Genomic DNA, 27,531 nt, shown 5'->3' with positions numbered 1-27,531 from the left:
ATTAAAATAAATGTAGAACCTGTTATGACACAAAATTCTTTTGTTCAAAGAACAGGATTAGCTCATCTTTTAAAACTTAAGGAATTTTCTTATTACGTTTTTTTTTTTTTTTTTTTTTTTTTTTTTTTTTTTTTAATACAATTTGCTCATTTTTAAACTTCAGTTTCTTTAAAGAAATAAAAATAGCTAAGAATTAAAACAACTAATATATGTGTATTTGAATAAATAAATACATTTTGCTATTTGTATGCATATTTTTATTAAGATTTATTTTATCAGTAGATAGATAATACAAGCTATTGTATTACTAAGACTGTTAGGTTGTAGCACGATCATCTTCTGAAGTAATGCCTGACGGTGATTCCCGGAGGCTAAACAGGAAAAATATGTAGCATGGTTTCTACCGATTTTTGACATCCTACTTTTTTTTTATTTTGTCTGAATTTTTAATTGAAAACTGAAATTTTTTTAAAAAGTTTAATTTTGAGTGGATAAATGTTGCAATTTAGTTTTGGTGACGATATTATTTTAACTCCTGAAAGAAAGGGAACACAGGCCCAATAAATCCGTCAAACTAACAACCGGTTGAAGTATATTTGAACACCCGGGCGGGTTGGGTAGAATGTTAATTCTGCTAGAGAGTGGAAGAGAAAGTTGTTCAATTTATTAATGTGGTGTATAAATGTTACGACTGAAATAGTTCGTTTCGCAACGAACTACACCATTGACTGACTAGTTATCGATATGTAACTACGCGAGAGTTGTCAGAGTTCAGTACTGTGTATGTTTCGAGAAATTCCGTTAGTGTGTTAACAGGTGTATCTGTTATCAGTTCTTTGTAGACGTTTTTAGCGTATGGTTGTTTGTGAAGTGTGGTTTTTATAAAATTAACTATGGCATGTACTTTGGAACCTCTACTTAACACTGAATTGCCTGTTGAAAGTCATCCTCTTCATTGCCCCCCTTTGGACGAATTAGTTGGAGGTAATTGGCCATTTATATTAACGTTGCCGAATCGAGGTTATGATTCTATTACATTAATGCATTTGTTGTTCTGGGTATTTTACAGTAATTTAATCACGCATAAGCCAGGAATTAAGTATAATATATCTTACAAAATTGTTAATATTTAATGCTAAACAAAATCAAATTTAAATTCAATGGTTCTTTGTAATTTAAGTATCTTAAGAGTTAAGTAACTGCTTCGATTTTTCATTTAGATTGAAACATGTATATTCTTTATTTCCGAGCGGCATGAATAGTAACAGGTTTGAAATGTTTATTATTTTTTTTGTCAATTAGTGCATAGTAATAGTGATTTGTGATGTACATTATTTCTTTTTTATATAGTTTTTGTCAACACTAATGTTCGTGATGGCTAAGAATGTTACTACTAAATAAAAGTTACCTTTCAGCCATTGATCTGTTTTCAAAAAGGCGCATAAAAAAAATTATTTATAATTTTGTTATATTTTTATTCGTGATTATTATTGATGGTATTAATTTGGAAATTTTTTAATGGTACCTTATCAACTTTTACAGTAAATTTTTTTTAAGAGACTTCAAAACGTTTTTATTTTACTTTCATCCTCAGTTACTGGTACTGCTGTTTCACACCGGATTGGAATTATATTTGTCAATGAGGACAGTTCTAAACAAAAGATACAGTGAAACTTAAAAGGTCTAGTAATATAGTTTTAGCTTTTTACCAATCACCTTGCAGACACAAATGAAAAATCTTCCCATATTAACAGCAATCATGATATTTATTTTTTCTTTCAATTACAGGTTGACCCTTCAGTAACTTCTGTTTTTTAAAAGATAAATTTTATAGTATATGAAAAATCCCAAGCCTGAGCAGAAAATTTGAATCAAAAGAGACTGCAGCGTAAGATGTTTGAATATTATGAAATGTATATATATATATAAACATAATTACTCAGAACCTTGTTCTAAATGAATAGATAAAATTCAAACTACATTCAATTTCTGATCAGATTCAGAATACATGACTGCCCAATAAAAAGAGTGCTAGCCATAAACAAAAGCAGATTCTAAAAAGAAAAAAAAAACAGCTGCATTAATCACTGGGCTGAAACACAAGATTGATTCACTTGAAGTCATCGCAAGGAAATCTGAAAATATTTTGAAATAAAGTTTAGAAAAAAACTTTTTACTGTATGATTTGGTTCAGTGTGTGGTTGTAAAAGTGAAATAAATCTTTATTCTGATCAGAAATAAAAATACATTTTATAGATCTGATTCAGTTTAGTAAGAAAAGAAAATTCAATTTAGTAATGAAGCCCAAGCTGCACTTTCTACATTATTTAACATTGAGTTAAATACATCATCTTTGACCAACTCTCTTATTTGAGCACAGACAAATATTCCTTCTTCAATTTTTCCTTTACTTACATTCAGAAATTTCTGCCTGATCTACAAAATTCCAGGACTATCCTTCATTGCTTTTACAACATTTTTCATTAGTCCTAGCTTGATATGAAGAAGAGGTAAACATTTTTTTTGGGTTCAACTGGGGCTCATGAATAATATTTTTCCCATTTGAAGTTAAGTTGTCTTGTTTCTTCTACTCTTTGGTAACAATGTTTATCCCTAGTTTGGCTGCCCTATTCACAAAGAAAACACATGTACCTTGTATAACCTAACTGCATGCGTAACAAAATAGCTATACTTTCAAATCACCACATATGTTCCAGCTATGTTTTTATAATTTATTTTTTCAAGAACGTCTTTTATCACATCATATGTCTCTTTAAAATTAATACTGTTAGCGATTGGTATCGAAGGATATTTGTTATCGTTGTGTAGTACAACCACTTTTAAACTATACTTGGACAAATCTATGAAAAGGTGCCAGTCCTCAGGTTTATGAACTTGTCATAAGTGCAACATAAGCTCATTAATGTTTGTGCAATAAACCAAATTATTTTCATCAATAATGTACTGAGAAAGTTCTTTTTGTCTGCTTCGAAAGCCCAAAATTTTTGTATTTTTTTAAGTAAATTCTAACCTTGCAGTTTTGATCCTAACAGTTCAGCTTGATTTTTTGATCAATTTAAATCCCTAACCAAGTCATTTAATTCACCTTGTGATATAAGATGTGGCTTATTCAAACATAATTCAGAATCAAAATCATTATTGTCTTCTTCAGTACTACCTGATTCTTCATCGCTGCTTTCGAAACATATATTCACAGGTGGTTTAGGAACTGGAATAATTTCACTGTGGGGTACAGGCCTGATTACAGATTGCAATAAAGGATATTTTACAGTATGTTTAGATTTTTTAGAAATTCCAGACATGCTTGTTAAACAAGAGTAGCAATTGGTTACATGATCCTTTGGTTCACACCAAACCATAGGTACACCAAATGATGAAGCCTTCCATGTACCTTTCAGCCATCCTCTTAAATATGCAGAACAATTAATGCATACTATATGAGGAGCCCACGTCTTATCCTGATCACCAATTTTACACTGAAAGTACAAATGATATGCTTTTTTAATTAAAGGTGCAATGTTTTTTCTATTTGATTTTATGGTAAACTCACCACATACATAACAAAAGGCATCCCGATCATTTACACAATTTTGAACCGTTTTGACACTGCACTGTTAACAAATTTAAGACAGTAATAAAACTGGACAAAATTAATTCAGTGCTTAATACAAACAATACAGCTTGTTTTCAGCTCATGTTTTGACCTGCAGAGACATGATTAATATTGTCCATGAAGGTTCACTCTTCAGTATTAGATGATGCCATAATATGTGACTATGATATGATTTAATTCTTTGTCTAGTATTGTTTATTTGTAGATTACAGATTATATTAACAAATTTAAACAATAAAAAATAAGCCAACAAAATACAATATAGAAGCTTAAGATGCTAACTATACGTTGAAAAATGAAGAAAATCCTTTAAATTAAAATTAAAAAATTTTTCAAAAATAGTGGGTGATAGAAAGATTCTTAGTTCATATTCGTTTTCAGCAGTAAAAAACAGATTAAAATCATGTATTGCATGTTAGGAAAAAAAAATTATGTTTATCAGTGTTATTACTTGTACCTCTTTCTTTATTACACATCGAACACAACGGAGAAGTACTGGAGTGTAATAATTCTATTTTAATAAATTATTATTTAAATAAATTAAACTTCATTCTTACTTTGAAAAATAGTTAATTTAATGATGTATTCACTTCATAATATATATTCATAAAAATTCAGTCTTTTGAACAAGAACAAATTTCTAACTTTTCATTGCTATTTATATGATTTAATGGTATTTAAAAAAATTATTCATCTTTATTATAACTTAGTAGTGAATTGCTGTAGTAGTTGATGTATATTTACAACATTCACAAAAAATATAAAAAAAATTAGATAAGAAAATTACAAACCTTTGTTAATTTCAAAAACCCTTAGCTTAGGCTTGATAGACATTTCTTTTCTACCTTCCTTTTCTTTTTTGCCGCAGTGTTTAATTTACAATTGATTCAAATTTACCAGAACCATAAGTAAATTTGAATACAAAAAAATGACATGAAGAGCAGTGTCCATTGAAATCCTTCAAAGAACCACTTATATATATATATATATATTTATATATCTTCTACTGTAGATATAATAATTATGTAATAAACATTAATAAGTACATACAAACATGACTCCAAGAAACATTGATGAAGTTCACAACATAAAAAGCAAAGAAAATAATAAAATGTAGTCTAGTCTTATCAATCGTACAAAGAATAACTAATCAAACAAAGAAACAGTGAAACGAATCAAAGAACCAGCAAAAGTAAGAAGCAAAACGAAATGAAGAATTTTGACGATGCACAGCACCCTAGGGTAGCTGATTCACCTCAATCTCTTAAACTTACAGGTGTAATAAATGCAGTCACTTTAGGCACCTTACGTCCTTCCTGTTATCAAGGATGTTAACCGCGAGCCATTTCACATGTTTGTTCAGTCTCATTTTATATCTTGTACCGAATTGCCATATCTCTGCTCGAATGGTTTGCAATTCCAGATAACCGCGTATTTCTGTGTTTTTTTTTCAGATCATAACACTTCTGTTATATTTCTCAACAGTTTTTTCTGGAATCGCTGTACGACTTCGGTGCTGCTTTCACTTGTTTTGTTCCATAGTTGGATTCCTTAGGTCCAAATGGGTTTCAGAAGCGCTGAGAACAGCAATTGCTTGTTAGATGATGGTTGCGACTCCCTGCCTAGGAACAGTACATCTCCCTGAAATGTTAAGTTGCATCTTTTTCTTCCTGACATAAATCGTCTATGTCAGGGGGTGATCAAGATAAAGGTCAAGGTATTTTTATAATTTGTAATTTTTTTTCTCTTTATCAAGCTTATCTTTATATGGACAGCAAGTGGTTTTTTGTATGCCTTTATATTTTAAATAAAAATTAAGAAAAAATATAACAAAAAAGTCAACAACTTCTGGCTTGCTAATTAAAAAGAAGAATATTCCACCTCCTTGTTTGTTTGACTAAAAAACTAGAGGTTACATTTTTGATACCTTATTTACTGTGCAAAATTCTGAAATTCTATGAAAAGCTGAGATGTTTAATTAGTCCAGGTACTTATTACCCCAATCTGATTGACTTCAAAATAAGATTACATCTTTTTTTTTTAAATATATGAACTCTTTTAGACAATAAATATGGAAATTTTTTATGATTCATGAAAAAAAAAGTTAAAAATTGTTTATGCCTACACCCTTTAAACTTGCTTTAGTAGTGTTCCATCACTACATGATCCGTGGGATTGTGTAGTGGATGACTACGCATTGTAGTGGGACACTACATGATCCAAAAGTATATAAGCTTCCTAAGAGATACTAAATTATTAAAAAAAATTACTCTATACCTTGAGTTAAATTTTGAGATACGGGATCCATGTTGATGTATCTTTCCTCCCACTCCACCAATTGTAACCAAAATTAAATTGCATCGACGCATATTCAGTAGTCATTGTACAAAATCTCATTAAAGTTGGTTAATCCAGTGAAGATATCAAACAAAAAAATTAGGTTAGATTATCATCATCATCATGTGGTATTCTGCCCAGTGGCAGGTCCCTGGTGCCCCTGACACCTCCAGTTCTTCCTATTCCACATCAGCTCTTTGGTATCTTTGTAACTTCCGTTATTGATGTCATCTATCATTTTCAGTTTTCTTCTTCCTCTTCTCCTTTCCCCATTCACAGAACCCTCACTCACAGCTGTTAATATACCTCTTCCTCTTAATATATGACCAACACAGTTGTCCTTCTTCCTTTTAATTGTTTCTAACAGTGGTCTTTCTTCCTTTACCCTTTTCAATACGTTCTCATTACTGATTCCATTCTCCTCCACACTCACATTTACATACCTTAAATCTATCCTTCTTTCTCTTAACCCACAAAGTCCACGTTTCACATCTGTATAAAGCACAGTCCATATGCAACACTTAACCAGTCTTTTTTCTTTAGAGCCAAGTCCATTTTTCTTCAAAGCAGTTTCTTCTTATTATTACTAAAGGCCTCCTTTGCCATGACTGTTTTGACTTAATTTCTGTATCACTCCTCCAATTATTATTTAACATGCTTCCCAAATATTTGTACTTCTCAACTTGTTCTACTTTCCCTTCTTTTGTTAGCACTTTCATATTCTCTTTGTCATTAACTCTCATAACTTTGGTTTTCCATGAATTAATTTTCATGTCTCCTTCATCACTTCTATCATCCACTGTAATATTTTAGTGTCATCTGCAAATCTTACACAAGAAGTCTTCTGACCTCCAATACGTACGCCTTCCCCATCACATTCTACATTTTTAATAATGTCTTCTACAAAAAGATTAAAAAGAATGGGTGATAAACAGCATCCTTGTCTTATTTCTCTACCCAACTCTACAGATTCTGTAAGGTTTTCATTTACTTTTATAGCTGCTTCTTGTTTTAAGTGTAATTCCTTGATGAGCCTTCTGTTCTTCCAATCTGTTCTTTTCTTTTACAATTGCCATGAGTTTGACCAATTTAACCTTATCCCCCATTCTGAATGAAATTTGGGTGATAGAAAGATTTTGAGTTCATATTTGTTTTCAGCATAAAAAACCGATTAAAATCACGAATCGCATGTTAGGAAAAAAAAAATTATGTTTGTCAGTGTTATTACTGTTGCAGTTTGGTTTTTGTAAATGTTAGCAATTGTTCATCTATCTTTATACTTGTACCCTAAATTTTTTAAAATGCTGAGATTTTATTCCAATCTGTGTTATCAAATTCATTTTCTAAGTTTATAAATGCCATGTGTATTTTTTTTTTCTTCAATTTTGTTTCTACTATATATGAGTGATAAAATTGCTTCCCTTGCCCGTATACTTGTCCTGAAACCAAAGCGGTCTTTTAACACTTCCACTCTCCTCTCAATTCTTCTGTATAGAATTCTAGTTAAAATTTTTGATGCGTGAGTAGTTAAGCTGATTGTTCTGTATTCTTCACATTTATCTGCTCCCGCTTTCTTTGGTATCATAACAATAACACTCTTTTTGAAGTCTGATGAAACTTCCCCTTTTTTTTTTTGTAAATATTACACACCAGTTTGTATAATCTATCTATTGCTTCCTCACTTGCACTGCATAGTAATTTTCCAGATATCCCGTCCTAGGAGCCTTTCTCTCATTCACATCCTTTAATGTTGTATTAAATTCATTTCTCAGTATTGTATCTCCCTTTTCATCCTCCTCAACTTCCTCTATAACACCAGTTTCTAATCTATTTCTTCTGTATAACTCTTCAACATATAACACCCACCTATCAACCTTTTCTTTCATATTATAAATCAGTGTACCATCTTTATTTAACACATTATTAACTTTTGTACCAAAAAATTCTCCTTAATTTTCCTGTATGCTCCATCTATTTTACCAATGATCATTTCTCTTTCCACTTCTGAACACTTCTTTAATTCACTAATTTGCACATTCTATTTATAGTATTTCGTAATTGTCCATAGATCCTTTTGTCTTCTTCATCACTTTTTTTTTAACCTCCGGGTCTGCAGTTATGCATTTTTTTTTGCAGAGGATGAGCTGAATGCTTTGTAGTGTATGTGAAAAATGCCATCTGACTGGGATTTGAACCCGACCTCCGGGTGAAAGGTTAGACGATACCACTTGCGCCACGGAGGCCAGCACCTTCATCACTAGCATTCTTATACTTTCTATGATCATCATTCAGCTCCAATATATCCTCTGATATCTAAGGTTTTCTACCAGTTCTCTTTGTTCCTCCTAGGTTCGCTTCTGCTGATTTAAGAATTTCCTTTTTAACATTTTCCCATTCTTCTATATTTTCTACCTTATCTTTTTTTACTAAGACCTCTTGCGATATCCTCCTCAAAAATCTTCTTACCTCCTTTTCCTCAAGCTTCTCTAAGTTCCCCGATTCTTCTGACTTTTTCTTTAGGTTTTTAAACCCCACTGTACATTTTATTATCGCTAAATTATGGTTGCTATCAATGTCTGCTCCTGGATGTGCTTTGCAGTAGATGAATTGATTTCTAAATCTTTGTTTAACCATAATATAATATATCTGATACTTTGCAGTATCGCCTGGCTTTTTCTGTCCACTTGATTTGTAATGTTACATCTACCTGAGAAGCATAATGTAGTGGTTTTATCTATATTAAAATTTTAAATCATTATATATTTATTTTTACCAACAAAATGAAAAGTATTAAATATTTTTTTCTCTGTGAATACTGCAATGAAATATAATAGTACTCTATTTTTTTATTTTTGTCTTCAGTCATTTGACTGGTTTGATGCAGCTCTCCAAGATTCCCTATTTAGTGCTAGTCGTTTCATTTCAGTATACCCTCTACATCCTACATCCCTAACAATTTGTTTTACATATTCCAAACGTGGCCTGCCTACACAATTTTTCCCTTCTACTTGTCCTTCCAATATTAAAGCGACTATTCCAGGATGCCTTAGTATGTGGCCTATAAGTCTGTCTTTTCTTTTAACTATATTTTTCCAAATGCTTCTTTCTTCATCTATTTGCCGCAATACCTCTTCATTTGTCACTTTATCCACCCTTTTTAACATTCTCCTATAGCACCACATTTCAAAAGCTTCTAACCTTTTCTTCTCAGATACTCCGATTCAGAATTCAGATTCTCCCATTCTTCTTCTACATTTTCTACCTTATATTTTTTACTCAGACCTCTTGCGATGTCCTCCTCAAAAACCTTCTTTACCTCCTCTTCCTCAAGCTTCTCTAAATTCCACCAATTCATCTGACACCTTTTCATCAGGTTTTTAAACCCCAATCTACATTTCATCATCACCAAATTATGGTCGCTATCAATGTCTGCTCCAGGGTAAGTTTTGCAGTCAACGAGTTGATTTCTAAATCTTTGTTTAACCATGATATAATCTATCTGATACCTTGCAGTATCGCCTGGGTTTTTCCAAGTGTATATTCTTCTATTATGATTTTTAAATTGGGTGTTGGCAATTACTAAATTATACTTCGTGCAAAACTCTAAGTCGGTCCCCTCTTTCATTCCTTTTGCCCAGCCTGTATTCACCCTCTATATTTCCTTCCTTGCCTTTTCCAATGCTTGCATTCCAATCTCCAACTATTATTAAATTTTCATCTCCTTTTACGGGTTTAATTGCTTCATCAATCTCTTCGTATACACACTCTACCTCATCATCATCATGGGCGCTTGTAGGCATATAGATGTTAACAATCGTCGGTTTAGGTTTTGATTTTATCCTTATTACAATGACTCTATCGCTATGCGTCTTGAAATATTCCACTCTCCTCCCTATCTTCTTGTTCATCACGAAACCTACTCCTGCCTGCCCATTATTTGATGCTGAGTTAATTACTCTAAAGTCCCCTGTCCAAAAGTCGCCTTCCTCTTCCCATTATAGTACTCATTACCCATTAATAGCTAGTGCTCATACCCATTAATAGTACTCTAAAATTATTAATGATTTATTTTCGGATTATGTGGATATTGTTCTTCCTGGAGATTTTGTTGGAGCTGGTTGTGCATTTCTTTAGTGAAATTGGTATCTAGATCTATAATTATTTTACTTTTTGACCTGCACAATGAACTTTTGGCAGATTATTTGGTAGAACAATATTGTTGTACTTTGAAAGTGATTAGTTAAGCTTTTTCATATTTTTTTTTTATTAAGAAAAAAATCTTTGTTTAAATTAATGATAAGTGTTACAGTGTATGTTTTTCCAAGATAGCAATGAAAATTATATAAAAGTATTAATCTTTTTTTTTAAATGGCAAGCCAGATTGATTTAAGATAAGGTTTTTGAAACTCACATAGTGCTTTCAGCTAGTTTTGTTATCATCTTCAGTAAATTGTACTGTTATTTCTCATTCTGGGATTGGTTTTGATTGATAGCAGTAACATTTTCTTCAGTTTAAAGACAACACTCATTTAGAATTTAGCTTGAGTTGTTGTGACTGTTCATTAATTTAGTGTGTTATTATTACTATTTTTTTATAAAGATTAGCTTTACATGTATTTGTAGAATATCAAAGTTGTTAATAATGATAAATTTACTATTCAAATGTTTGAAGTAATTGACTCTGTAGACTATGTTTCATTTAAATGTACATCATACCTGTGTTTGAAGATGCATCCTGTTTGTCCTAGAAAAAATATTTTGTAGCTTGAACAGTTCAGTTTATATATGAGGGGTTTCTGAAATATAATGTACAGTCGCTTGTAACAAGCAAATGAAAAAAGATAATCAAATGAAACAAATATGGCGTAAAAGTAGAGTTTATTTTTTACAAAAACTTACATTTATTTTTCTATGTAGTCACCATTTACAGCTACACATTTCTCCCATTGGTGAACCAGTTTTCTCATTCCATCAGTGAAGAGTGCTGGTGGTCTTTCCTTATTCCACAACATCTTTGGGTCCCTCATTTCATTAACCGAGATCAATTAACCTTTAATATATAGATACTCTTTAATTATGGAAGAAGTGAAAATTGCAGGACACCAAATCCGGTGATTATGGAGGTTTTGGAATACAGTAAAATTTCAGATAACACCCTCAGCAGTTACACGTAATGTATGTGGCCAAAATTATTGAGTTGCAGAATTATCTGCTCTGGGTATTGTCGAACATGACACACATGTTTCTTAAAGTTTTTTAACATCCCTGTGCATTGCATAAAATTTATAGTTGACCAACTTCCAGGTAGTCAGTCAAGTTCATATGTTTGGAATTCATAAACATTGTCAGACAATTTTTTTTAGAAGGATTTTTTTTAACTTCTTGGTTGTAGCAAACCATAGCACCACTATTCCATGCTCTACCGTTTTTCTTATGGGTTATAATATTTCATCCATATCACAATATTGAAAAACAAACTATCTCCCTTGCCATATAATGTTTCAGAAGCTATTTACGACATTTCTTTTGTTTGTTTTTTTCTGTGAGTTTGTGTGGGACCCATCATAAACAGATTTTGCAGTAGCCCACTTGTGCAATACTGTGTCGTACTTGATCTTTTGATGTGTTTGTTTGGGTGGCAGTCTGTTGTTATGTGATGTGATGGTCAGTTTGAATCAGTTCATTAATTCAAAATGAATTTTAGTTCTTCTCATCAGTCATAGAAACTGGTCGTTTACTGCAAGGTTCATGCTCAATATTTGCTTTACAAGCTTCTGGTGCACAAAATTTTAATCTCCACTTACTTGCAGTACTTAGTTCAACAGTTTCATCGCTTTTAAACAATAATGAATGTCACTAGCATTTTTTTAATGCTCTTAAAACTTCAACAATCATTGCACATTGTTTAAGATGCGTTGGCATATCTGGTGTACTTGACTTCATAACAATGCTGACTGACAGAAAATTAAAGTGCTGGGACAATGTGTTTTGGAATTTTAGTAGTAGGGGAATGAAACTACAGGATAGCAGCACCTATTACTTTATGCAACATTTCATTCTCGCATTATTTACCTGTATGCATTACATTTCAGCTGTATTTTGGGGGCTTTATATTTTGTAATTGTGTTTAGTGTTGCAGTGCTTTGTTTTTTGTTCTGAAGGCTACATTCTTTATCCAAATTTTTTACTTTTATGAGCTATTTTCTCAGAGTTTTTGTTTTATATACCTAAGAATTTTTTGCTGTATTTTTTGTTTTGGTAATCATTGTTTTTATTTTCACTAGGAATGATTAATGTTTTATTATATCCATTTTTGTTGTGTTACATATTTTCGACTGTTTAGTTTTACATGAACTTTAATTGAAATTGTGTGTTTAGTAGCTGTGGATCCTAGACAGGATCCACAGTTGTGAATGGGTGGTTTGAGGTGTTGTGAAGTAAATGTTCATCATTGTTGGTTTTCTGTATGTTTTTTAAGTTTATTATTATTGGATTTCTTTTTGTGATGATTGCATCCAGAAAATATATTTGTTTATGTGTTTATTTTCAAAGTTAAAGTTTAATTTGTGGTGTATTTTGAATCAACTTCAAAAAAAGCTGAACGATCTCAGTGTATTTATTTATTTTTCTTTTTTTAAGCTTTACTCTTCACCAAATGAACTGTTTTCAATGACTTGATTTTCCGTATGATGTAATAAAATAAATTAAAAAAAAAAATTTAATGTAAAATAATTCACTCTCAAAATTATGGAATCTCTTTTCCAAAGAGTCTTTTAGTTGGTGTTATCAGAAGAATTTTTGATCTCATACATTTTAAAAAATTTTGACTATTATTCAAACCACATTACGTTTGTTCATTTAAAATTGCTGTGTCAGATTTCAAATGTTTTGATCCTGCTTTTTGTTTGCTATATGTAAAATTGGTATGTTGTGTTAATGTATTGCTCATGCACTTATGTATCATGGTTTTATGAAATAATTTGAAAATTTTGATGCTTTGTAGTGATTCTTCTCTTAATTGGTAGAGAAACTATTTTTGTTTTTTAAGTAACTTAAGTGAGAAGTTTTTACTTATAAACATTGCATTTTTTAAGTTATAAATTTTAAATTATGGCCAAGCTGTTTTTGCAAAAAAAAAATCTTATAATAGAGTAATTTGGAATTCTGAAAATGATTATAATATGTATCCAAAAAAAAACAACAAGAAAATAATAAATAATTTAAGTGGTTTTGTTATTTTGCTAGTATTTTTATTTTGGACGATTTTTTTTAATATACATACACACACACACACACACACATATATATATATATATACAAGGTGCGACAATAAAGTAATGAGACTGATGTGAAAAAAAATGTTGCTTACCGTTTTAGTCATGTTTAGTGTTGTCTCCTTCAAAGTAGTTCTCCTCTGATTGCACACACTTATTCCAGCGCTTCTGCCATTGATGGTAACATTTCTGGAACTCATCTTCTGTAATATCCTCCAAGACCCACGTCACAGCTTTTTGGACATCTTGTGTTGTTTGAAAATGGTGTCCCTTGACTGCTATTTTTACTCTTGAAAATAGAAGAAAGTCGCACGGAGTGATATTTGATGAATAAGGTGGCTGTGGTAGTACTGAAATTTGTTTGGAGGTTAAAAATTGCTGTACTGACAGAGCAGTATGGGATGGCGCATTATCGTGATGCAGAATCCAATTATCAGCAATGTTGGCACGGATACGAAGAACTCGTTTACGAAGTCTTTCTAAAATTTCTTTGTAGAAATATTGGTTAACTGTTTGTCCAGGAGGCACCCACTCTTTATGAACAATTCTCTTGGAATCGAAGAAGCACACAAGCATGCATTTTTCACTTTTGACTTTGACATGCGAGCTTTTTTTGGTCTGGGTGATCCCTTTGAGCACCATTGCGAACTTTGGCGTTTTGTCTCTGGATCGTATTGAAAAAACCAACCTTCATCACCAGTGATATCACGGCTCAACAAATCTGGATTGATATCCGTTTGCTCTAACAGATCGGCTGCGCCACATTTTTCCGTGTTTTTCACTGTTGTTGTGTGAGATTTTTGGGGACCATTTTTGCACAAATCTTTCTCATACCAAGATCTTCAGTTAATATTAGATGAACCGTTTCTCGATTGATGTTGAGTTCTTCTGCAATCATTTTCACGGATAATCTTCGATCAGATCATACGATTTCACGCACCCTGGTCAATTTGACATCTGTCCGTGAGGTTGATGGTCGTCCACTGCAGTCTTCATCTTCAACATTCGTTCTGCCTTCACTAAAAATTTTATGCAACTGAAAAACTTGAGTCCTTGACATATCTTCGACATAACATTTTTTTACAGATGAAGTGTGGTTTCATCTTAGAGGGTAAATAATTCACAAAATGCATTAACTGTAGTCGACAATTATCCCCTCATGTATTACATGAAGCTGAAACTGGAGACTGGGTCAGTGTGAGTAGAACGTGCATTTGGGTCTTAATATTTTTTGAAAATACAGTTAATAGTGGTTGTTATTGTGGTGTTTTAACAAACTTCATTAGTCATTTTGTTAACAGAAGTGGAAATAAATCACGGTTGGTTTAAACAAAATGGTGCCACAGCACATACAGCTAACGGGTCAATGACATTTTTTTACAAAATACCTTTGGTGAACGAATCATTTCAAGAGTCTATGATTACTCGATCTGACTTTCCCAGATTACTTTCTATAGGGCAGTAAAACAAGCAGTATATCACAAAAGACCACACATTATACCAAAAGACCAATATATGAACTAAAAACCATAATAACTGCATACATACAAGACATTCCAGTACATCAGCTGGTAAAGGTGTTTGAAAAAAATTGAAACATGTGCGGTGTTGTATTAATGTTGGAGGAGGTCATTTTCAACACCTTTTATAAAGTATTCCAGTTATTGTAATATCTGTTTCTATGAAATACTGAAATCAAAATACAAAGTAATAATTAAGAAAGTTTTGTCATTACACTTTCATAATTCCAATGCACAGCAACTTTCTGAATGCTCTGTATATGATGATTTTTGTTTAGTTTTAAACGTTTTTATTCTTAATTTTGAGTAAAAAAATTAATCAACGTATGTTGAAAAAATTTAATCAACTTTTGCTCATTAAAATTGCTTTTAGTAAACTCTTTTATATATTACATGTTTTCTTAGTAAATAATACAACTGTCTTGTCTTGTAACCTTTCATCGTAATCATCTGTTTGTTTATATGCTATATCAATATCTCATTAAAAGAAAAAAAAAGAAAAAGATATATATATATATATAAGATATATATAAATTTATTTATATACCATGAATGGCCGTATATATTTCATTATTATGTAACATACACTTACATTATAAAAAACAATACCATTACTCTATCTTATCAATTTTTTATTATTGCATATTATGTAGGCCTAATGTGTATTATTTCCTTAGTTTAAAATTTCAATTATTTATTTATTTAATTTTGTTGCTATGTAGATTTTTTTTACTTAAAAAAAAAGTATTTTTAACACTTATAATGCCAGTATTTTCCTATCTAGACCAAATCTGGGGACCATTGCGACCATAGTTTGCAGGTAGACCACTGATAATTTTTTTTGCCTAATACAGTTAGGTTACCTGGTGTAGTTATGTAACTTTGGCGTACTAAGAGCTTCAGACTACTAATTTGAATGAAAATTGTTAATAGGCCCTTAGCTGCAATAACTTTGTGGATTTTCTTCGGCATACTTCAAGCTAATTTTATTATGTATTCTTGCCTATTCCCATTACGTACCGTTTTCTTTCAAGAAATGTTAATCAATGTTATGGCTTCACATAAGCTGCAGTTTTTATTTTAATGGGTCCAAAAATTTTCTTTAAACTGGTCAGAAAAGTTATAGTAAGCATGAAACCAAGGTCTTGTAACAGCATAAAAATGATAAAACCAAATCAGTTATAAAAAAGAGTAAAAAACCTTATGTAGCAATGTAAGTATACCTAAACTTTAAGGAAAATAAAGTAAAATACCATAAGTTGTATGATATCAACAAAATTGTTGTTCTTGCAGTAGCCTGACAACTTAATTCTAGAAAGGAAAGCTGTAAAATTTACTTACAGTTGTTTGAAGAACTAATGTCGTTTTATTGTAGATTGAAGCAGCATATTCCATTGAGATACACAATCTCTGTTCTTTGATTATTAGAATAATGGAATGATAAATTGTAGTGTGTATCATTTGGAGAAACCCTGTTCATTGTAATTAAGTTACCATGTTAATTTCACATGTGTTTTCCTTTCAGTTTACATTTTCACTTATCACATTAGTATACATTTTCCTTTATTATTCCATTTCATTGCATAATTTTGGTGGATATTTATGTTCATTTTTAAAACTACTTTTGCGAATTGCAGATTAATTTTAAAATGTTCACCTTTTTCTTTTTTTTGAACAATGTTTGTAACAAATCATATTTTTCTGTATTGATTGTGAATGAATATGGTAATGTGCAAACTGTTTTAGTTTGCTCATGTAAGGTATTCATAAAGTCGTGCAACCCACATATATGCCGGCCCCAATGGCACGAGTGATAGCATCTCGGCCTTTCATCTGGAGATCCCAGGTTTGAATCCTTGTCAGGCATGGCATTTTCACACACGCTACAAATCATTCATCTCATCCTCTGGAGCAATACCTAACGGTGGTCCTGAAGGTTAAAAAAAACCCCCTCATACATACATAAAACAATCTAATATTTATTAGTAAGAGTAATTTAAATGTATAATTCAGGAACTAAGCAGACTACATTTAAAATTTTTGTTCCACTTGCTGCAATAATAAATGTTCAAAATATCCACGTTGGATATTGATTATGGAATCAACTCATTTCTTCATGTTTTAATGCAGCTCTCCTTTAGATGTTGGGATGCTATCTTCGATATTCTTTTTTCAGTTCATCCAAAGTATTTGGGTTCTTGAAAATGCTACCATTCAAATGACCCCATAAATAAAAATCTGATGGTGGAAATCTGGGGACCATTGAGACCATCGTCTGCTGGTAGATTACTGGTCATTGAAAAATATATTTAACAACTCCATTATATAAATCAACAGATGGTGTTGCATATAGAACCACCTTGCTGTAACCAGCAGTTTTGCTCTTCAGTTTCAAATAAGGCTACAAAATTTGTAATAATTTCTGAATAACATTCCACTGTTAAATGTTTTTTTTGTTTAAAAATGGAAATAGCCCCACCAATTATCAACTTTTGAGAATTCAGTGGATGTTAATGTATCTAGAAAAAAAAATCATGCTTTATTTAAATAAAAAATACACACGCTACCTAAAATTTGAACCATCTGTTCTGTGCTGAAGTCATCTGTTTAAGTCAGGTTTTCCAAGTTCTTGTACCACTTGAATTTGATACATGCATAGGTTTAGTTATTTAACTAAAAGTCCAGTCTGTTGAGAAATTTTTTAAGTTACTTTTCTGAAGAACAAAAGCAACTAATGAATAACATGCTAACTGTCATTGTAATGCTGATGGATGACCACTATGTATATGATCAATTACATTCTCTGTTTTAGAAAATCTAGACACAACTAAAAATATCAAATTTATTTGGTACTACACTATTAGGAGAATTAACCTTAAAAGCAATCTGGTATTTAGAATACCAGAAGGCAATTAAATTATGTTACATAATAAATATGCAATGGGCTTGTGAAAACAGTATACTTAAAGTACTGCTGCAAGACTGTTGCCAGAGAGAGAGAGAGAGAGAGAGAGAGAGAGCGAGCGATAGAGAGAGAGAGAGATATTTCTGTGATCTTTGCATTTTGACTTTGTCACCAGGAACCCTGTAACAACAAACTTACAAATGTAGGAGCAGTATCCATTTTGTTTTGTATTGTTTTTTATTTTATTGCAGTCTATTTTTATCAGACTATTTTTATTTATTGTACTTTCAAAAATTAAGCTTAAAATATTTATTTATATCCCCAATTTTCAAAAATATTTTGCAGATTAGAAGAAATCATATATCACATATAATTAGCCTACGATGATAATTTGTATTTATCACAAGAAAACAAAGAGGATTCTGATGAGAGAGAAGATGGATTTAGAAATTAAGTAAGTGAAGAAATACTGCTGATTGTTGTGGTGCAAATCCTGATTATCTCCCTTTTAGAGGAAACTTATAGTTAAATAATTATAGTAAAGATTTCAAATATTGAAGAATTATCTTTATAATAAAATAAAAAGAAAGTCATGACTTTCCATACCATGGTAAAATACAGTAAAAAAATAAATGATTAATCCATGCTATCAGTAATTTCTCCTATGACATTAAAAAGTCAGAGAAGATAAAAGAAAAAAGGTTACTTGAAGATAATAATAATTATTATTGAGAAAATAATTGTCGTGATGAAGTTGTCCTTTGTCATTCTGTTTGGAGCCAGTTAGATTAAGATGTGGATTTTTCTTGACATCTGGTGATGCTTGAATATGTTCTTTAGATAATTTCCATGTAACTGACCTTCACAGTATACTTGATAGTATATTGTGCTGCATTGTCATATGTTTAAAGTAGCACCGAGAATTGGCATTATTTGGGGTAATGATATGGTTAAAGTTAAGAAACTAAATTTTTGTCAGTTTTAATTAATTTTCTCTTACTTTTCATTTTTGTAAGGGGTCTTTTACACTCCCTCATCAGTGTTTCACATATGCAATTTATTTATTTTTTTAAATTATTTTTATGACTATCCTATGTAATCAGTTTTCCAAGAGATGGATTTTCAGATCTGATTAGCTTTCAAAATTTCCTTGTTACTGGAGTTCCCTTTACAATTCCTAAATTTATGTGCACTCACAGAAAACTTGAGGATGAGGGGTTTAAGAAATAAAAAAGTATAATTCAGGATAAAAATAAATAATAAAGATGGAAACATTGTTGACTACTATATAACATGAAAGGAGTTGGAGAGTAAAAAGAGAAGAACAATACAGATACATACATAGAAAATTCTATAACCATGGTTTTAATATTTTTGACTTGCGGCATCTCAAAATTTGAGAAATATGAAAATCTCTCAGGAGGCATTTTTTAATTGATAACTGTCCATTCTGTAACAGTCGGGAGAATATTAGCCGAACATTATAGTCCTTTATTATTTGTTTTGACTATTTTTTATTGATTTTTCTATTTTTTGTTTTGAATAATTTATGTATATATTCTCATTTGCAGTTCTTTCAAAAGGATTGTCTTCCGCATTTGATTTTGTTGATGTCAAAGTTGTTGATTGTCCTAATCTGACATTGGAACCTTTTCATTTATCATCAGAAGGTAGTTATTGTATACCTTATTTTTTTTAATAATTAAATACTTCTGTGTTTTGAATGCATTAGTTACCTTATTCATAATTGCTTATAAGTATGAACATTTTTTATTAAATAACATTATTTATATTTAAAAAATATAAATAAAATATAATATATAATATAATAATATATAATATAAATAATATATAATAATATATAATATATATATTATAATATATAATATATATTATATTACAATATATATAATGAGATATAAATAACCACCCGTTACCATTAGCAATATAAGGCGTTGAGCCCGTAACAAATTATCCCGGTAGCTTTTAAATGTTAGCCTATCCGCCCAAACAGACGTCGCTTATAATGCGTCGCTTATTTGCATAATAGCCTCGCAGACGCCCTTATATAAGATAATCATAGTCTTAAAATTAAGACCCCCAATCAGGATTGGCCATAAGTCGAATTGAAGAAGGCATTACAGGCCTTCCCCGCGAGGTATTGAAGGTGCTTCTTAAACTGCAATTTCTCATCAAGAAACACCCCGATGTACTTTTGTACCTGAGTATATCTAATACGTTGGTCTGACATCGATACGCGGATTCGCCGCCTCACAGCGAAATGGCCTTTGAACAGCATCATTCTGGTCTTCGGGTTAAACTTCATCCTACGTTGATGACCCCACAGCTACAGTATCTTGTGGCTCGGAATTTAACCTCCCTCCGCGAACCTTCGTCGACCACCAGGAGCCCATCGGCATAAGCCACGATGCGACACCCGCTGGACAGCCTCAGCCGCAGAAATGAATCAAACTTCACCACCCACAATAAGGGACCAAACACACTGCCCTGCGGAAAACCCTTGAACATTGTCTTCCCCAGTTCATGGCTGCCCTCGCGGAGCAGCACATCCCGATGACTGAAGTAGCTTTGCATAACCTTTTTTTTTATCGATGTTGTGGAGAAATACCAGTTACCTACCCCCCCATAATTGGGGGAGTATCAGACTTGTACGGGTTCGGCTAGATGTTATTAAGTTATTAAGAGCCTATGTGTGCCCGCACCCTACCGACTAAATCTCCTAGTTCACCGTTTCTCTCCACCCGAGGTCGGATCTGCAATTAAGCACTACACAACCCCGGGGGGTCAAGAGTTCCCGTGCTTCATCACCATCGCCTATCCGCACAGACGCAGACAAACGATGGCTCCGCAGAGGGTTGTCTATAACCTTCGCTCTCTGATCCAGCTCTCCGCCTGATCTCAGGACTTTTTTTAACGTTAGTTCATGACTGTTCATCTCCTTACGGTCTATCTTTTTGTCACATGATGTTAGCCACGAAATTTGCTATTGTGACCAACCATTCTTCGTTTTCCAACATTTTGGAGATTATGTTATTAACTTGAAGTGGGCCTACGGACGCTTCACATTCCTGTCTCTCGTCGCGCCATCTTCTACATAGGAATACTACATGCTCAGGGGTGTCAGTTTCTGAACAGTAAGGACACTCTTCGTTATCTGCTCTACCTGTAGTATAAATACGTCTTGAAATCCCCGTGGCCAGTCAGAAACTGGGAGAGTCAATAACTCAGCTCCCCAAACTCCCTCCCGAACCACGGCGCAATATGCGGGATTAGTCTGTGGGTTCATCTACCTTTGTCAGTGGCATCCCACCTCGTCTGCCAATCATCCTTCATGATCTCAAAAGATTGCTTTTTGTTTTCTCCATCATAAATACGGTGTTCAGAAAGTTGTTTTAACTGTATCATTCGGACAATCACCATAGCGGCTTCGGTTGAAACCGAACTGTATGCAGCAGCTACCCTTAGAGCAATTCAACGTTGCATACTTACCAGAAGTCGGCAATTACGTTTTATGTTGATAAACTTGTGCCACACCGGTATTCCGTATGAGAGAATAGAATTAACAACATGTGCGTATAGACGCCGCTTAGACGTATGCTGACCAGTGACATTCGGCATCAGTTTACTTAGATCTCTGTCTGCACGTAGACATACCTCTTTTGTGTGCCTCGTAAAGGACCTCCGGGTGTCCATCCAGATCCCGAGGTATTTAACCGCATTCCGAACTTCCACCCGGAGCCCGTTCACTTGTAGATCAATATCCAGAATTCTCCTCCTACCTGTCATGGGCATCAAGGATGTTTTTTCTGGACGCAGACAAAGACCTTTTGTCTCTCATCCAGTCTTGGATTTTCGTCACCGTCTTTCCTGTAATCCTATTTACTTCATATTTAGTCCTCTCTGTAAGCGGTATAGCAATATTATGAGCATAAGCTAAGACCGTAGCTCCTACCGGGAAGTCCCATATTCCACAATATGGGACTCAGCACGGACCCGTATAGAACACCGCACGTGACTTTGAATTTTATTGCCTTATCCCCTATCATATAGGTTGAAAAACGTTCGGATAGATAATTCTGGAGCAGTCTTTGCAAAGAGCCTCGCATTCTTTTTTATCTCTGACGGCCGCGAAAATCGACTCCCGTCTAAGGGAGCCAAAAGCGTTCTTTACATCTAATGTAACCAACACAGGTATTCGCCTGGTTCTCCGTGTTCCAGCAGCAACCTGGTTTGCCCAATAATAAAATTTGCCGCGTCAATTGTCGATCTCCTTTCCCGAAAACCGTATTGGTTCGCTTCTACTTCATCAAGAATTCGTTTAGCTGTCATTCTTTCTAGCAGTTTGCATATATTGTTAATGAGCGAAATCGGTCTATAGGCTTCGGGTTCATCCACAGTATTAGGCTTCCGGATCAAAACTGTTCTAGTTTCTTTCCATGATCTTGGAATTTCTCTACTTATTAATATGTTCATTACTTCAAGAACGGCCACCGGTATTATCTCAATGATAATCTTGATCACTTCAACAGGGAGACTATCTGGTCCTGAACTCTTTTTTAATTTCATTTTGTGTCCAGCAGCAAATAGTTCTTCTATCTGGAAAGGCTCAATCTCTTCGACGGCTATAAAATCCCTCTATGGTTCAGGAGCAACAGCATCAGCTTTGTATAACCTGAAACTCACTTACAGTACAATATCTTTTCTGTAATTGGTATATAGCAGAAGGCCACTGCAGGTTATTAAATGCCTCAGAAGTATACATCAACCACGCACCACGGAGCGAGTTTCACAGTAAGCTCGAACGCCTTCCAAGCCAGGGCTCTTATTGCGCTTGATGTTACAACAGGCCACCTCCAGCTCTTCTGTGATGACAAATGATATGTCAACGTTAACTATTCCCGTGCAGTTCGTCTCACGGCTTCTAGGAAAGAGAGCGCACAACTCAATAGGATAGTCCTGTCGAGTACGGGAAGACGCCTTCCAAATTTTATGTTAACAATTTTGTAACCGTCTCTCCAGATATCCTCGAGGACATATTCCCTCCACTTCTGCTGTTTGGTCTCGTACTTCAGTTCCTGCCTAGCTCGTCCCGCCAATAGATTCGGAGTTCGATATCATCCTTCCTATTGGCCCTCTGTAGTCTTCGTCTTGGGTTCATGCAAGATCATTTTAACCTATCGACCTCGGCAGTCCAATACTAGGCATATTTCCTATGGGGCCTGCCTAATCGCTCAGTTGAGTCTTGGGCATTGCCTTGTAAGTACTGCCAAAAACCACTCTTGAGGGACGTAACCAACACAGAGGTTTAGTTCCTTAGGTCACTCGAGACGCCCTCTTGCACATCTCAGGATGTGGTCTTGGCATCCAAGTCCTTCTCGTGAACGAAAGACTTCTTATTGGCCTTCCCTCTGAACTCTGAAACTTTTTTCTTTATCATTTTGTGTAGTGACTCTGCAGCATTGCCTGTGATTTTGACACAAATTTTTACTTTGTCATTCCTGCACTTCCTTTTGGACAGGATATCTTTTGCCTCCATATTGAGGACCCTCTGCTTAACTGACTAGGATGTCAGTGAAATACTTTCCACTAGAGTTGATAATAACAGTCTTAGAGGCGTCTTGTATGGTGGGCATTCTAGATTTGTTGGGTCTGTCTGCATCCAGCCCCTCGACAAAAACTGCGAACTTTCTGTTCAAACGTCTTGCCAGAAGACGAACACAAAGCCTGACTATGTCAGATAGAACTCCAACACCAAGCCTGGCCATGTCCAACATCTCAATGATTTTGGAGATCTGCATCTGCACCTCCCTGACAGTCAGTTCCTCCCCCCCCCCCTTGAAGTCTATAAAGACCATAAAGGTCTGACACAGTGTAACTTCCACTGTTTCACCTGCAAGGAACCCAGAGGCGGGTCTGTCTAAAAGAACCCGACCCGGGTTCACCCAACCATCCTCAATGAATGGCTGAAACCAGGGGATTCTGGTGAAGGCCTTCTGCACCTATTGGTTTTAAGCTGCTCACCTGGTAGTATACAGTAAATTCCATCTTGTAAAATTAAAGCAAAATGAAGACATTATATAATTCAATTTAATGTTTCAAAGTTAAAAATGTTATTCATATATTATTTTAAAGGTGAGTATTTTGAGATCAATTTTGTTTGAAAATATTCTTTGGTTTTTTTACAGGATTAAGTGGCTCACCTAGGCTGATTGATTTTGGTGGTCCACCATATTTACTGCCCACAGTAAAAAGAGATAAACTGTATGGATTTTCAAAGTTAGGTGAAGTTTGTGGTGGTATAAAACAATCTTTTATTATTGGTGCTGGAGCTGGTCCATGGCCTTATGCTGGAACAAATTGTGAGGTGATTATTATATATATTCATAAATTCCACAAAAAGGCAAAATATTAAATAATGTATAACTATTAATTGATATTTCTGTTTATGAATATTATGCATTAGTAATATATAATTTATTTATCAACATTTCTGGTTATTTGTCCGTTAAATGAAGAAAAATGAAGGAATTGACTAAAACAGCAGATTAAATTAGAGTTTAAGTATGTATCATTCAACCACATACTAAAGTGGTTTCCTAAACACTTCAAAATGATGGTTATAAAAACAAGCACTGTCCATAACAACTTCCCTTTTTAAAAAAAGGTGCTATAGCTTTGAAAGATTTCAAAGCAGTCACATATTTATAGAATGTAAGTTATTTCTTAAATATTTTCTTTTAAAAATAATAATTAAACAATACTTGTTTCTTCTGTTCATGTGAAGTGACAGCCTAATATCGTGCTTTAATCTCTATTGGGTGAGTTGTAAGAACTAGTTATTACTGTGACGTAATTTGAAAAAATTAAAAAAAAAGTGTAGTATTGTTTGGCAATAGAAATGTTAGAACGTTGAAACTAGTAGTTTAAAGAAAAACCACAATTTATAGCAGATTAAAGCCTGTACTGTTTTATATTTCTTTATTTAGAATACAGTCGAGGAGCAAGAAATAGATGGTTTACATGTGCAGAAAAATATGGGAAAGCATGATTTTTATGCCATTTTGTGTTCATTTATATAATATCGGAGTCTATTTCCATTGATTGAGTGGTTTTGTAAAACTGTTTACTAGAGTTAAAAGATTATCTTGATATAATTGCCTGGATGGAAATAACATTTTTTAAGTTTTGTGCCTTAAGGAGAAATTAAAAAAAGCTTTCTTTTAATAAAAAAAATATATTTTAATAAATTATAGATAATCTATGGAAAAAGCTTTTAGATGATGTGGTACAATTTATTATGATACTTGTCTTTTTTTAATGTCGAAGAAATAACTGAAGCTGGCTAATTGAACTTTTTTTAATTATTTTATCATAAAGATATAAATAGAACTTGAATTGAAGAAAGAATAAATGAATTTATGCAGTCCATTGCCAACTTTTTTTAATGTATACTTCAGCTGAAATAACTGACAAAATAACCTGAACTTTGATGAGTGTAAAGAAATGAATTCATATTTTATTGTAAATTAATTTTGTATACATTTCAGAATTGCTCAGTTAAAATTACAAATTTAATTTACTAAGTATTTGGCACCATTGGTATTAATACAATTGTATAAAATAAAGTTCCACTTACCAACAATTGTAAAAGTATATATCCGAGTTCTTTTGGAGCCATTACTCCATCATCAGGGATTTCTCAAAAGATGTTAATTCAAATTCAAATGTATAATTGTATTTAAATTGAAATTGTTACGTTCATAATAGTTGGTAGTCAAGAAATAAAATTAAATTGTACATCAATAAGACCGTAACGTCATGTTCATAAGATGTTTATGACTATTAGATATATATATAAACAAAGTTATGTGTGAAGTTACTTTTAAAATAAAGCTGAAGAAAACTTAAATTTGAGCATATGTTAGTTTATGTAAGCTACAATGTAAGAAATGAAACTGTGATTTGACTCTTCAAAATATTTTGGGGGCAATAATCCTATAATTCTTATAAACTAGTACAGAGTGTTATTAGTTTATCTTTTTGCCATAAAGCCAGAGATAAAGAGAGTTAAAGTAAAGGGATAAATTCTACTTGGCCTTTATTGATTGTAGCTATTGTACACTTCTTAAAAGTTTAGAAGGAAGAGCTGGGATATTTGTCAATCCTTTTACTGCAATGAAAAATAAATTGAGCCGGGATATTTATCAATCCTTTTCCTGCAATGAAAAATAAGTTAAATCATTGTGTTGTTTTTCATTCTATATGTGGTGTGTATAATACTGTGTTTGTGTTTTATTTGACAGATGATGGCAAATTTGAAATTAACAGAGGATGGCAAGATTAATAATAAAACACGTATTGCTAAACTGTTAAATGTTGAAAAGGGTGAATTCACTTTAGAAATACTACCTAATTCAGAATCAAGATTTGCACTTCTGGGAAATTTTTTACTTTCTGAAGGAAAACTTGGCAAGGTAAATTACCTCTCTATAATGTTTACATTTTAAATTTACATATAGATGAGCTCTGGTTAAAAAGTAACAAGAACTTTTTAATTATACACTCTATCTTGTCAGTTGAGTTGATCTTTTTGCTGTATATTGTTAGTACTGTCAATGATGTACATGTTAATTTTCAGTCAGCTGCAACGCTTAGTTTGTGTTTGGTGAGTGAAAAAGCAAGATATACTTTATTATGTTGGGTGATGTTTGTGTAGTAAAATGTCAGATCAGAAAATTTGTCTGAAATTTTGCATTAAAAATGGAATTATGTGCAGCAAAGCATTTAAAATGTTAAAGAAGGCCTTTGTTGATGATTCTATGTCACAATGAGTTAAGAGTGATACAAATGCTTTCAGGAAGGCCAAGAAGACATTGAAGATGATCTGAGGTTTGGGCATCCTAGCACATCACTCACTCATGAAAATATTGAAAAAGGTAAAGTGATTGTACATGCTAATTACAGAATCACCATTAGAGATGTTGCTGAAGAAATAGGAATTTCATATGGTTCATGCGAAGTGGTCTTTACTGATGTTTTGAACATGAAACGGGTGGCAGCCAGATTTGTTGCAAACTGCTAAATTTTCAACAAAAACAGCATCGCGTCATCATTTCTGAAGAAATGCATACTAATGTTTCTGAAGACCCAGACATTCTCAAATGTATCATAACTGTTGATAAAACGTGAGTGTATGGCTACAACGCCGAGATGAAGGCTCAATCTTCTCAATGGAAGTTTTCTGAGGAGCCAAGACCATAAAAAGCATGTCCAAGTCTAGTCAAAATTTGAGAGTCCTAACCATTTTCTTTGTCTACAATGGAATTGTTGATAATGAATTCCTACTGCAAGGTTGTACAGTCAACAAGGAGTACTATCTAGAAGTTTTATGCGATTTTCATGAAGCAATCCAGAGAAAACGACCCGAACTTGGAGAGATAACCTGTAGAATTTGTACCATGACAATGCTGCAGCGCACACTGCTTTTCTTATCCAACAATTCTTAGGGAAACATAACACCATTGTGGTGTCTCAGCCACCCTATTCTCTAAACGTGGCTCCCTGTGACGTTTTCTTATTTCTCAAACTTAAAAGGACACTTAGGGAGTAATGTATTTCAACAGTTGATAAGATCAAAATCGCAAGCTGAGTTCAAGGCAGTATCCAAAGAGGCATTTCACCAGTGTTTTTCAAACTGGAAGCGATGTTGGCATAAGTGTATAGACTACTGTGAATGGTACAGGATAAACATTGAAGTTTAAGTTTAAATTTGTAAGTATATTTTTCTAACTGTTCTAATTTATTAACATTTGTATTATCTAAAAAATCCATGTTTATGGT

General features: G+C 33.0%; 1 protein-coding gene across 2 annotated transcripts in view; it reads left to right on the top strand.

Moving 5' to 3' along the window:
• Positions 1–422: 422 nt before the first annotated feature.
• Positions 423–27,531, top strand: part of LOC142324088 (ester hydrolase C11orf54-like) — a 46,204-nt gene continuing 19,095 nt past the window's right edge. The window contains exons 1-4 of one of the 2 annotated variants that reach the window (XM_075364723.1): positions 423–984; positions 19,242–19,340; positions 23,877–24,055; positions 25,995–26,165. In XM_075364723.1, the coding sequence (XP_075220838.1) occupies positions 894–984; positions 19,242–19,340; positions 23,877–24,055; positions 25,995–26,165 (540 nt within the window). In that variant the 5' untranslated portion in view covers positions 423–893. Of the gene's footprint in view, positions 985–5,118; positions 5,352–19,241; positions 19,341–23,876; positions 24,056–25,994; positions 26,166–27,531 lie in introns of those variants that run through there. The other variant, XM_075364724.1, reaches the window with a different exon arrangement.

This window comes from Lycorma delicatula, chromosome 4, assembly GCF_047948215.1.
Source record: "Lycorma delicatula isolate Av1 chromosome 4, ASM4794821v1, whole genome shotgun sequence".
Lineage (NCBI taxonomy): Eukaryota > Metazoa > Arthropoda > Insecta > Hemiptera > Fulgoridae > Lycorma > Lycorma delicatula.
The sequence above is the reverse complement of the archived record's forward strand: the minus strand, read 5'-3'. Positions and strand labels throughout refer to the sequence as shown.